At 38.3% G+C, this 14,004-nt stretch overlaps 1 protein-coding gene across 1 annotated transcript; it reads right to left on the bottom strand.

Annotated features, from left to right (window-relative positions):
- Window positions 1-2,583: 2,583 nt before the first annotated feature.
- spint1a (serine peptidase inhibitor, Kunitz type 1 a) lies at window positions 2,584-13,139 on the bottom strand. The gene is made up of 10 exons (XM_034675593.1): window positions 12,364-13,139; window positions 11,655-11,812; window positions 11,340-11,481; window positions 8,693-8,860; window positions 8,183-8,230; window positions 4,802-4,933; window positions 4,615-4,665; window positions 4,289-4,459; window positions 3,155-3,214; window positions 2,584-3,043 (listed from the first exon to the last, which is right to left on the bottom strand). Exons 1-10 carry the CDS (start codon window positions 12,767-12,769, stop codon window positions 2,859-2,861), a joined length of 1,521 nt encoding a protein of 506 aa, XP_034531484.1. The 5' UTR covers window positions 12,770-13,139; the 3' UTR covers window positions 2,584-2,858.
- Window positions 13,140-14,004: the final 865 nt, after the last annotated feature.

Here is a 14,004-nt window from a genome sequence, read left to right as displayed (position 1 = left end):
CAAAAAATGTTGCTATTCATCTAAGAGAGCTCTGTCAGGCAACATGTATTGCTCAGATTAGGTGTATTACGCAAGTTACAATGTAATTCAAATTATTCTAAATAGCATACAGCTGTTAAAAAAAGAGAGTATTTGTTGTCCTTAATAATCATTTGTATCTGCGCAATGCCACAGTGTTGCATGTCTAATAAACCATTGTCGCCACCTGGTGGTGATACTGGAGAATATCTCTGTAAGGGCTGATGTTTGCTTGAAACGTGAATGTTGAGATAAGATGAGCCCTTATTGATTGATCCTGAGATATTCAAGAGTTGCCTCAGCAGAAATTCAGAGAATATGTAATAAAACTAATAAAGATGCAAAATAACAACAACAACAACAACTAAATACTAGTAATAAAAATGGAATTATTGAAGGTATAAAGCAAGTGTGGAACAGATTGCTAATCTGATTTGATGCCAGTACCTATATGTTTCCCGTGGAGGTTATGAATCCAAATATGGATAACAATGTTACTCCAAGCTCCTGTGAGGAACTTTCCATTTGTGTGGATTTTGCCCCCTTTGCTGCTCTTGTCCTGTGCAAGTTTAGGCTTAGAACATATGTACTTCTTTCTTTTAGCAGTCAAATATAACAGTCATTATAAATAGTTGCTGTGTCTTCAGCGCACTGCAAATTGTCTCACCCTACAACTACCCCCGACAGCGGTTTCAGGCATTAAAAACGCTTTATAGAAACAGACAATCTTGTTGCTGATGGTCTTGTTTGCTTTTTTAACTCATAAAGAGGCCCCGATAATAATTTCAGTCTGTTTCATAACCAGCTCATCACTCCTCACAGGAGCTTTAATTTATTATTAATACTTTATGAAACAAATTGACTGTAAATGTATGACCAGTATCACCTCCATCTGCAGGAGAAAGATGGTTTCTTCTCAGAGTCTGGAGGGTCAGTTTATTTATAGCCACCATGAACTAGTGAAGCCCATTACAGATGTGCATTAGTCACTTGAGGGTGTACTCCACACTTTCTCTCCCATTTCATTGTAGGCCAATATACTTTATAAACTACTGACACAGCAGCAGACTGTAGAGAGTACGTTTATTTTCAGGGAAAATAGTGTTGCATGATTTGGTGTTTATTGGATGCAGGTTGAGTCTTGAATTGGCTAAAAAAATATTTTGAAAAATGTAAGTGAAACTGTCTAAAATGATAAATGATAAAGTATGCAGTTCAATCAATCAATCAATCAATCAATCAATCAATCAATCAATCAATCAATCTATCTCTCTTTCTATCTATCTCTCTATCTCTCTATCTATCTATCTATCTATCTATCTATCTATCTATCTATCTATCTTTATTTTTATAGTGCCAAATCACAACAAACGTTATCTCAAGACGCTTTTACAAACATAGCAGGTCTAGGTCATACTGTATGTTAAATGATTAACAAAGACCCAACATCCAGACAGGGTAAGACTCAGTCTTTTCTAATCTTAATCCACCATGAGCATTGCACCTCGCAGTATTAAACTAGATACCGCGGCGAGAAAAAACTTCCTTTTAACAGACAGAAACCTCGAGCAGAACCAGACTCATGTTAGACAGCCATCTGCCTTGACCGAGTTGGGGTTGGAAAGAGGGATAGAGGCGAATGAGAGAGAGAGCGATGATAGTGATGAGACAAATAGTAGTTCCCATCGACTGCTTGTACTTGAGTAAAAAGTGCAAGTGTAAAAAGGAAAGAAAAACAATAAAGCATTAAAAAAAAGGAATCTGCTTCTTTGTTGATCTACAATGTAACTGTGAGACAGTTTGCTTGTTCTCTATTTTCTATGTTGTCCATGTGACTACAGATTTAACATGTTTTATGAAGAATTTAGTCTCATCCCAGCTCTGGACCAAGTGTGACAGGGTTAACAGTACAGTAGTCCATAACTTAATTTCATTTTTTTAACTAGAAGACATCTTTCACAAGATGCAAAAATCCTACACAACACCCTTTTGAGTTAATATTTTTTATTTCATACAAACATCTCAATATTGCCAGAGTTACAGGAAAACCTATATCAAGTCATATGTACAAATTTTAAAATATAGAAAGATCAACATTAAGGCTGCTTTCTATTTCCAAAAGCATCATTGAATATATTCACTAGGCTTGTTCTAAAAAAAAACTTCAGAAAAATCATAACAAAATAAGCTTCTTATGAAAAATATTACTTTCTCACAATTTTGAGATTATGTACAACATTGAGGATGTGTGTGTAATTCACTGTAACATGGGTGTAAAACCGAATAAAAAAGAAACAAAGTGACAAAGTGGAAAGGCTGATGTGGCAGGATTTCAGGAAGTTGAAGGGATCAAGCTTATGACATTTACATCAACAAAACTTTCCAGAGCTCAGTGTGAGAAGGAAGCATGGGAACTAGACTTTTACTTTGAAGTAACAGACTAATTTGGAGCTTATGATAGTTTAGGATCTGACATACAGCAAAACAGGAAAAAAATGATGAATTCAACCTGATACACTGGGAAGAAAGTGTGTGTTATCCAGTGGTCATTTACCTCTGCACTACTGAAAATACTTCCCTTTTAACCTGAGTACAAACTAACATCCTTTTGAATAGGTCACTGCATAAAAACAAGCTAAAAGTAAAATCTTACAACATCACATTTCATTATTGAAGGCATTCTGCCCTGTGTGTATATCACCCTTACAAAATACATCCATATATGGACAACATAAAAACAGATCCTCTCCAGTTGACACATTGTTTCCTCTCTCATCAATCTGAGTTTGTTCTGTGGTACAACGCAGCTGGAAGGGGGTCAAAGGTCAGCACTGAGGGGGTCAGATGGGCTTGGTGGTGCTGTTGTAGACCAGACGCTCTCTGTCCTCGAAGCTGACTGGGGCGTTGTTGACGGCGACACGTTGGTGCTGTGGAGATTTCTTCTTTCCCTTTACGAAGCAGTACACCAGGACACCAATGAGGATGAGGATTGCCAGACCCAGGAGGGCGGCTATCGCTATAATACCTGACAAATCAAATAAAACACATGTTTTAAAAATGAGTTAAACATTTAAGAGTAATTTTAAAAGTGGAGGGTTTTTTTCAGTCTAAACTTAAAAGATGAAGGATAATATACCTGTCTGGCTTTGGGATATAATTCTTTCAAATTCATTCTTTCTTGCAAACACGTCCTTTTCTGGAAAAAAAAAAGAAGAAGATATATATTTTTTATTTGCACATGACATTTATAAAACATGAAAAAAGTCATACACTTTTCTGTAGGGAAAACTGAAACTACAATAACTTTTTTGGACACTTGGGAGCAGCAGAAACAACTGTAACCACCTTGCTGACATCAACTTTTCAGCTGATGGCACAGAATCTTATAACATTGTCTCAAAGACCAAAAGTCACAAAGTGCTTCACATAGACGAGGCAAAGATATAAAAAAAATGGGCTGAGATGGTCACACTCACAGATATGTCATTGAGAGATTTTGTTGAGCAATGAACTATACAAACACAAAGCTGTTGAAATGATGTACAGATATTTGACAAAATGCCTGATGCATTTTAACTGGATACTAAAAACAGGGAGCCAGTGAAGGGATGGAAGTACGGGGGTGATCCGAGACCATTTGGCCTCCTTTGCTACTAAAACATTAAAATCAATAAGAGCTTTTTTTTCTACTTTAGAGAGATTTAAAATTGTGGCAGTAGTTGAATGACAGTTTTTGAAATCAATAAAGGGCAAAACTTCTTTGAGAGTAAGGATTCAGAGTTTGGATGAATATTTAGCATGGTGGAGCACAGGTTTGATTAAATTTGCATGCCTTGTGTACAAAGGCTATAGTACTGGAAGCAGGCGATTCCCTCCCTGCTCCTATGCCACATGCCATTCCCCACACTCTCTTTCTAATTTTCATTCTCTATCCACTGTCCTTTCTCTGTCAATAAAGGCATAAAATCCCAAGAAAAGAACATTTTGTTAAAAGTTGTCTGTTGAAGTTGTCACGTGTTTCTCCCTTAGTTAGTGCAGGTATTGGTTGATTAAAAAAAACTATCTGATGAAATTGAAAAGGGTAGTAGAAAGTGCTAACAGTCTAAATAGCTGAAAACAAGAATGCAAGCCAAATAAAACCCTTACATCAAAAAAAAAAAATAATGAGCAAGAAAATGAACAGGTTACAGCTGGTCTGTGTGAGAGATGTCTGGGTAGTCCCAGGGTATATATATCAGTGAAATGCTCACTAAACATTCAGAACACCCACCTGATACATCTCGGCAAAATTTCATACAGGAGCTCTCAGAGTCAAATCTGTTCTCGTTTCCTTGGCAGCCACCGTAGTTGAAGCGGAAGCAGGCCATATGAACGGGGTTGTAGTACCATTTGGTGAGACTGTCTCTGCAGTTTCCTGTGTCAGGAACCTCTGTACAGCGCACTGAGAACCACAAAGATTAACAGATGAGTAGGTAATAGAGGACGAGAGGTGGCATAAGTATGTTTAATCAGTGACAAATTCAAGGCGACAAAAATCACTGAAGCCAAAGGATCAGAAAGCACAACACAAAAACAACGGGTGAAATTTTAAATCACCTTTTTGTTCATTCACTGGAATCTGCAGCAGGATACGAAAATTGTTGTTCACTGATAGACGCAAAGAAAATATGTTATGTTAGTACCGCTTTCAAGAAAACATCTCATCAGTGTCATACCAATGCTGGGTTTATTATCACATGAGCCAGTATGAAAATGAGATCTGGTTTGCATGGTAGCTGCTTACAGTCCTCGCATTTCATCTCATCTGAACCGTCACTGCACTGTGGGGTTGAGTCACACTCAAGACCAGCATCCAAGCAGCAGCCATTATCACAGGTGAACTTCTCTGTGGTGCACGGGGATCCACACTCTTCGACTGTGGCACACAAACAAAGAAGAAGTGATTACTTACATGTCATCTAAAGTGTTGTCTTAAAGCAGCTGTTTCTACTGTGAAAACAGGCTCACTCTTCATGGACTTTCATCGACTTTCCCCTAACTATATACAGGGTTTTCCACTCTTTTCCAGAGATCATTTTCCAGGAATTTTCATTGATGATCAAGCTGGTATGACAGTCTAAATTTAGTTCCTAATTTAGTTCCTAAATAGTCTCAGTGGAAGTCTACATTGAAAGACATGTAGTCTATGGCTATCAATGAAATCATCTCTTACATGCTTAAAAATGATGGCAAATTGATAATAGAATAATGCAACCACAGATGTACAGCACTTCACTTTATTAGTGCAACCAGGTAACAATGATGGGCAACATCTCAGCTTTCTATTTTCTCAAAAAATATAAAATGAGCTAAGAAAAAACAAAAGAACCAGCAAAGGAATCAGGAAGCTGCCTTACTGAAATAATTAAATAATAATAATGATCAGAGGATCAGTGCTTTAATGACCTAAATAGTTCTGAATGACAAAAATGGCCACAAATGTTTCTCAACTCAACTCAGACTCAAAATATACCTGCTTAATCATGATATTTATCCTGCTAAGTGGTCGATATAAAACAGAGCAAATGTCACGTTTTTTTATTTGAGTTACCGTAAACTCTGAAAAAATCTCACCGGTGTAAAGAGGCACTCTGTATTTGAAGATCTCTCAGAGATTTAAAAAAATGTAAACCGTCTTCCTGCATGGCGATGTCTATTATGATCAGTGATGTCTACGACGAGGAGTTTCTGAGCAGCTGTGTCGCTCTTTTTTCCGTTTGTTTTCACTATCGGGAGTTTGCACTCCTGCTAGCTAGAGCAGCAGTTCTCAAACTTTTTGGAGCCAGGGACCCCTTACAGGTGAGAAAATTGTCCATGGCCCCCCCATAATTGTTCTGAGTTTGGTTCTGGATCTGTTTGCTTGAGTTCGGTTCTGGTTCGGTTCGGTTCTGGTACGGTTATGGTACAGTTCTGTTCTGGTTCGGTTCTGGTTCGGTTCTGGTTCGGTTCTGGTCTGGTTCGGTTCTGGTTGGGTTTTCTTGGGTTTGGTTCTGGTTCTGTTGCTTGAGTTCGGTTCTGGTTCGGTTCTGGCACGGTTCAGGTTCGGTTCTGGTTCGGGTCTGGTTCTGGTCTGGTTCGGTTCTGATTGGGTTTGCTTGGGTCTGGTTCTGGTTCTATTTGCTTGAGTTCGGTTCTGGTCCGGTTCCGGTTCTGGTCTGGTTGGGTTTTCTTGGGTTTGGTTCTGGTTCTGTTTGCTTGAGTTCGGTTCTGGTTCGGTTATGGCACGGTTCTTGTTCGGGTCTGGTTCTGGTCTGGTTCTGGTCTGGTTCGGTTCTGATTGGGTTTGTGTGGGTTTGGTTCTGGTTCTGTTTGCTTGAGTTCGATTCTGGTATGGTTCTGGTACGGTTCTGGTTCAGTTCTGGTTCGGTACTGGTATGGTTCTGGTACGGTACTGGTATGGTTCCAGTTCGGTTTGTTTCTGGTTCAGTTCTGGTTCGGTTCTGGTTTGGTTCTGGTACGGTTCTGGTTCGGGTCTGGTTCGGTTCTGGTTCTGTTTGCTTGAGTTTGGTTCTGGTTCTGGTTGCATGAGTTTGGTTCTGGTTCTGTTTGCTTAAATTTAGTTCTGGTTCTAACCCTAACCCTAACCTTAACCCTAATCCTAACCCTAATCATAAACCTAACCCTAACCATAACCCTAACCCTAACCTTAACCCTAATCCTAACTCTAACCCTAATCCTAACCCTAACCCTAACCCTAACCCTAATCATAAACCTAAACCTAACCCTAACCCTAACCCTAACCCTAACCCTAATCCTAACCCTAACCCTAATCATAACCCTAACCATAACCCTAATCCTAACCCTAATCCTAATCCTATCCCTAATCATAACCCTAACCCTAACCCTAATCCTAACCCTAACCCTAATCCTAACCCTAACCCTAATCCAAACCCTAATCCTATCCCTAATCATAACCCTAATCATAACCCTAATCCTAACCCTAACCCTAATGTAATGTAAATACTTCAGACCTGTACCATAGTGATAAACAGATAACACTTATTAGAAATTTATTCAAATTATTTCACTGATCCCCACGCTATGGTTTGCGGACCCCCAGGGGTCCCAGGACCCTCTTTTACCAAAGAGCCTTTCCTTATTTTATCTGAATTTTATTTTATTTTAACCAATTTAAGAAATATATTTTAAAGATAATGGTATTCCTTTAGAGTTATTTTAGGGAATTTTTTGTCTTTTAAAGAATGTTTTATTGTTTTATCTTGACTTCTGTGATTTTGTGAATTGCTGCCCATGTAAAGCACTTTGTAACTTGGTTTTTGAAAAGTGCTCTACAATTAAATTATTACTATGATTATTATGATTATTATGATTATAAGGATTATTATTACTGGAACCAACAAAGGACTGTTACTTTAACCAGAAGCTCTATTAGCTGTAAAAAGCTTTATGGCTACTTTCAGGTAGTTTTTGTGATTTTACCCACAAGATGAATATTATTTTCAATTTCACATCTCATATTTTTCAGCAAAATGCACTGTCCACAACCTACGTGATACCAAACAGTAGACAGTTAGCCACTGGTTGCTAAACACTAGAGCATTCACCAGCTAACAAGTCAGAAAATTCTCTACAGCATGGGTTTAGATCAAGAAGCAGAACTGAAAATGGGTGAGCATTGAAATTACATCTTTTACAAGGAGGCCATAAACACAAACATAAACATTCTACTAATGCCGTGCTACTGGTCTATCACCAAATGCTTGTCATAATGAAAGGTGAATCCTCTGCCTTCCAGTGGCCAAAATAATCTGTAATAATAGGTTTAAATGGGTACATGTAATTTGTTTTCAAAAGAGAAGGACAACAAAGTTTATGCATCCAACAAAATTAGATAGAACAAACATAATTAGAACTTTCAAAATTAGACATACACATATTACTCTCCGGACTTATATGCTCATCAGAGGCAGCAACCATCCTTGATTAGTTCGTAAAACTCTTAAAACAAGAATGCTTCTTTAACCCAGCTGAGATGCATTATTTGCATAGAAAGGTATTTATAAGTTGTTTGTCTCTTGTACAAATGTGTGCTTTGATATTGTGATCAGGAGAAATACCAACAGCATAACACAATACAAGAAAGTACAAATGAGAGTTCACCTACCGTGGTCTTTGTGAACTGGCAATCCTCGACCAGTTTTAGTACTTCTTTCTTAAATAAAACGACAACAACAACAACAAAGCATTATTAAAATGTCATCATTTGCAGACACATGAAACATTTACTAAGTAAAACGTATGCTAACAGGGAAAGTTGGCGTATTACCTATATTAATAAAGATTAGTCATAATTTTCAATATTGGGTTGATTGAGATTGAACAAACGAGATAATGTGTCCATGAGAAAGTTTCAGAGATGTCAGTGAGATTTTATCACCGTCAGACAGAGCCGGTTTTTCAACACACTTTATGTAACCATAAAAAGATACTACAGCCAACTAAAAAACTACACATATAAAGTCTGACATCATTGAGGAACCTTTTATGTGCTTAAATGTTATATCTATTGTTTAATAATTTGTTTTTCTGTGTAAATATGTGCATATAAGTAAATAGGTTATGCATTGTACTGATATGAAACATGACACTATAGATAACTCATGGGCAAAGATACCTGAGCCGTAGCAGGCGTTGGTGCATTCATCCTTTGACAGATAGTTGTTGAGATTCTCCCTGCAGCCCCCGAACGTGAACTCCTCACACTTCTCTGACGCAGCATTGTAATGCCAGCGAGGAAAGGCACCACGACACGGCCCTATCTTCATCGGAGCCATACAGTGGTCTGGTGGAAGAAAAAACATTATTATCAATTAATAACAGATCTGTTGGGTTTTTTTACTCCCTGAAATATGTGATAACTCCCTCCCTTCCATAACATTTAAAATAAATAGTACTCGTAATATTATCACAGTGGAAGGTAAAAGGGTCAACTTAAAGCTCCTGAGAAACAGGCTGAAATTAATACTGATGGCTCTATGTGAACAACAAAAGTAAATAAGACAATCAGTAAGTGCTACATTTGACTGTTTAAGGGAAAGCAGGATGAGATCTTTCTTCAGAATAAAACTACTTGGGTATGTACAGGACAAGATTGGCCAAGGAAGTAGCTTCTTTGTCCACAGAGGCTGCCAAGAAAACACCAAATAAGTTTCTCACAGTAGATTTAAACACATTTTAACAATCCTTGCCTAGGCTTAGTTTCCGCATCAGGTCCAAAAAGCACATCAAAGTGCCATTTAAGGGGGACATTCCCTGATTTACTCACACAGGTTAACAGTCCCACTGAGAGTTAATGTTTCATTGTTTTTCCAGACACCATGATATCACAAACTTGGTTTTGGTTTGGAGAGCAACAAACAAGGTTCAGTGTATCGTTGAATAGTTACAGTTTATCATCACTGTCTGTATTATACACCAACAGTTGGACAATACAGACGCATTGTGCTCCAGATGACTTCAGGAGACACTTTTCAATAGTTACACTTGTTGCTTTCAATAGATAAACCATCTGAATAACCACTAACTGTTCTGTCTGATATCTGAAACCGGAAGTGGTAGAGCTTTCTTCTGCAGTTTCTTCCTACTTTTGGTGTCTGTCTCGTGAGTAGACAGACACATAATGACACACACAGCGGTCTGGCTCAGAAATATGCATCTGAGAAAGAAGAGGTAGTGTGCTTCTATAGACAGAAAGATAAAATATGGTTCTTTGAACTGTCTACTTGTTGTTGATGATACAAATTTGGAGCATCATTTCAGCGCTTTTTAACAGCAAGGACATTTTAAGACAGTACAAAGAAGAAGATATAGACGAGACAATAAGCTAAACCTTTGTTGCCAAGTTTTCATGTTTGCACCATTTGTTCTGATTCAAAAATGTGCTCTGACGTTACTCTACATAGCTCAAGAAACACACACATCCAAACCAAAGAAAGCAGGTGCTGAGTGGAGTACGAGTGTCATAAAAAATTATGAGAAAAGACGGCTCACACACTGCAGGGATCTAAACACTGGAAAATGTAATGGACCAGGGTTATTATTACATTTGCTCTTTATCAGAGGTCTGATGCTGCTCAAAACATACCCTGGTGCATTCAATTTTCTGGTATTTCTAGCCCTGCAGTGCATGATACAATTATTTTCTTAGGGTTTTCAGCTGTTACTCTATCTATTCACTGTTGTAGTGGAAATGAGGCAGCATTGACATGTAGAGTCACTGCCATGCCCCTTCGACTGAAACACATTCCTAACACTATTCAGGACACAAGCTGTTAATAAGTAACTGAGCCAAAGAGTGGCTTTAAAGTATCTTTGTCCTGCAGTCCACATTCTAAATACAAATACAACCATAAGGAGCAACATTAACCAATAAAACAAAGACTTTTAATCAATACAGAGGAGGATCATGGTGGTGACTCTCCGTCTTGTTTGTGCAACTCACACTGAAACCAGACAGACAGGTTTTGTTGAGTCGGGGGAGGAGAGAGTGGGATGGTAGAAGGGAAAAAAAAGCACTACTCACTTCCGTTTTCCAGATAAACTCCAGACGTAAACGTTTAATGTCAAGGGAGCTTCACCACGGCTTTCTGTGTGGTTTCTAATACAAGTGACTGATACTGAACGTGACAGCAAGGATTGATCAAACCGCTGTTTCACAACACAGAGACAACTAGTTCCATATTTCTAAGGAGTTTCACCCTTACACTAACAGAGATTGGCTCTAATCTTCTTATAACACAAGCTTTTATCTCTGTATCTTACCACTGTTTCGTCATTCAGTCCACAGGAATCAGACAAGCACGCCTGGGCAGGTTTAATCACAACTAACATGGAAGAGCTCATGCTTGTGGCAAATACTAAACAAAGGGGTGAGTTCCTTGAAACCAGGAAAAAAAAGAGGTCAATGTTATTTGAAAATGTCATCAACCAACACACAGGGAGGGCGCCATCCTCCTTTACCTTTGTTCGAACATTAAACACAAAGCATGTGACTGAATAAGTCACAAGAAATGTCAGCACATACAGTGGACATATGACTCATGTTTACCCCTGATATTTCACAATTTCTTCTGCCAAATTCCTCTATTTGAAGTGCTGTTTCAAGAGAAACTTACAACACACAGCAACTGATAACTCAGACATTAGATTCAATTTCAGATTGATTGAAACTAAAGATTTGGCATACAGGATGAAATGTTTTCCATGCAGTGTGTGTGTATGTTCAAATGAATTGAAATGTTCAAATGATGCTGCCAACTTACGCTCAGACTGCTCGGGTGTCAGGACCAGGACAGTGACTTTTGCGGAGTCTGACTGGCCGATGGTGTCTGTGACGGTCAGCTGGAATTTGTACACCCCAGATGTCAGATTGGAGACGATAATCTGGTCTTGAAAGTTGGTTTTCTAAAAGACATGAAAAGATTGTGATAGTTTTGTTAGTATTTACGAATGAGGATTTTCAGAGTAGATTTTGAATTTAGTGACAAAAAAAGAGACATTTAACTGAATTCCCTAAAACCAAGAACCCAGGAAAAACATGGGTAATATGAGCTCTGAATTATTGTCCCTGTACTCACCTCAATAACAGCATGTTCATATACAGTGAGCATTTGCCACAGGTAGGATGCAATCCCATTGTCATCTTTGCTCTTAATACCATTCAGCGTAAGTGAATCCTGGGGCTGAACCACACGATCCTGGCCTCCGTTTGCAATAGGAGGACGGTCCAAATCATCTTGGGGGGAAAAAAGGGGGCATCAATGTATATCAAATAGTCAAATGAAGTATTGAAAAAATGACAGCTACTGGGACTCCTGAGGAAGCAGAGGAGGGAGGCAGAAACCTGAACCAGGAGGTCATAATAGTCCTGCATGTGTGAACATGCTGGATTGAAGGTTTGTGCCCCAAATCTGTGGTCTCATATATTCTGATTACAAACTGTGTTTTACCACAAACTACAGATGTATTCAAGAATACGCTACTTAAAATGCATCTTAGTCTTTGAGCAAAGATGTGTATAGCCTTACGGTTCACATAGTGGTCCCATGGAAGATTATATACACTTTTTGCAGCATTTTGCTTTAAGAGGTTATCCCCAAACAAGAATGCAGGAAATCCAATCATTCAGTATTATTAACCACAGTGTTTTCATGAATAAACTATCCCTCCCTCATCAGCAGGGAGTCAAAACGTTTTGATGCATACCTTAATGGAGCTTCTTGATAAAAAACAAACATGCAAATTAACTAAAAGTAATAAAATATGTAAGGAGAGTTTTGTTCTTACTTGGGGGAACATCCACTTGAAGATAACTCTCATAAACAGAATCCAGGATGTAGTTCATGTATCCTTTCTTCCTGACAAAGCGGCACACATATTTCTTTTTGTAGAGACAGTCAAAGAGAAAGCAGGAGTTGACCAAGCCCTCGTCTGCTCCTCTCTCCATGAAGGCGACATTGCACCGCGAGTCCTTGCAGCATGCACTCACACAGTCTTTGTATCGACCCAGTTTCGGCGACGAAATAAAGGTAGCCCCGTCTTTCACAGACTCGTCGGCATCGAGAATAAAATCATCTTGGCCTGGTTTAAACCGGTCCAGGCATTCCTCTCCGATCTGGCCTGAAGTGGAGCCTAAAAACAATAAAAGGAGCACCACAGACGCTCCAGAATGTCCTTTAAATCGAGAAAACATTTTAAAAGTCCTGATTATATTTCAACGCAAATGAAATAAAGAGAACCACCAGGAATGACGATGAGGTCAAATGCAATATAATATAATATAAAAAAGTCAACTTGTTGAAGGTGTGTTCAGGCCCCTAAACACCGCCTTTCTTCTCACGATTCAACCTTTAGTTTAATATCAAGATACCAGCTCCTGACTTCCTGCTTTGCCCTAGAAATGAATCAAAAACGTCCACACGAATCAGCCCCTTTCCAACTCTGAGTTTCACACGACAGATTTCTTCCTCTGAAGTCGACAAAAAGCGGAGCTGTGGACGACATGACCCAGGTGAGTCACCTGAGAGAGATACAGGAAGTGAAATTCCACTCCTGAGTTGCCACTCCCTTCTGCTGTTATGTGACTGTGGGCCCCAAAACACAACAAGGACGCGGCTGTGTGTGTGAACGTGGAGCATCATTGTTAATACATAAAGGCATGTACAATAAAGTATCTGTCTGATATTCTGGCTGGAAATGTGACACTCTGAGCCGCGCAGATTCTCCTACCTTGTATTCTTCATTACTGACACTAATCTTTGCCATATTATATTATGTTACATTACATTATTATTGTAACTACAGCTCGAGGTCCGATTGCATTCCCGTATTATTTTCATTTATTGCTTAATCTGTCGTTACCAACCATAATCACACCATGTCAACCTGTCACTACTGATTTTTTTTTAATACTGCCTGTAATTACTTCTATTTAATTTAAATTCCATTGTAACATTGTATATATCTAAATTGTATTCTAGCTTTATTTATCTATTTTTATTTTTACTTATTTTATTTTATCTTATTTTTACTTATTGAAACTTCTTTCTCGATTGTACTTATGTCTGGGTTGCTGTAACAACTGAATCCCCCCTCCCCTCCGGATCAATAAAGTAATTTAGGCTAGTGTATAGTAGTGCATTCAGCATCCCAGTTTCAGACAGACATTAAAAAAACAATCCATCACTTACAAATATTTACTTTTATCACTTTTCTTACTCATTCCCTTTCCTTTTTATATTTTCTCTTTTTTTATATATATATATTTTTCCTTCTTCCTCTTCTGCTTCCTGCTTTATCGTAATCTTCTTCTTGTCTTTATTATAAGGTATTTAGTGAAGACAACAAATACGCAAACACAAGCGAAAACAACCCATTTCAGTAAGCAATAGTAATACAAAACTAGAAATACAAAATAAGTGTGAAACA

Source organism: Notolabrus celidotus, chromosome 22 (genome assembly GCF_009762535.1).
Source record: "Notolabrus celidotus isolate fNotCel1 chromosome 22, fNotCel1.pri, whole genome shotgun sequence".
In the NCBI taxonomy this organism is placed as follows: Eukaryota; Metazoa; Chordata; class Actinopteri; order Labriformes; family Labridae; genus Notolabrus; species Notolabrus celidotus.
This window is presented reverse-complemented; position numbering and strand designations above follow the sequence as displayed.

What these genes read in the sequence shown, in the direction of transcription:
- spint1a (XM_034675593.1), bottom strand. Translation starts at nt 12,769, where the DNA reads ATGTTTTCTCGATTTAAAGGACATTCTGGAGCGTCTGTGGTGCTCCTT. An exon ending in TCAAGTGGATGTTCCCCCAA is followed by an intron (nt 11,813 to 12,363) that starts GTAAGAACAAAA and finishes TTTCCCCCCAAG; the next exon opens with ATGATTTGGACCGTCCTCCT. An exon ending in GCCAGTTCACAAAGACCACG is followed by an intron (nt 4,934 to 8,182) that starts GTAGGTGAACTC and finishes TGTGTGCCACAG; the next exon opens with TCGAAGAGTGTGGATCCCCG.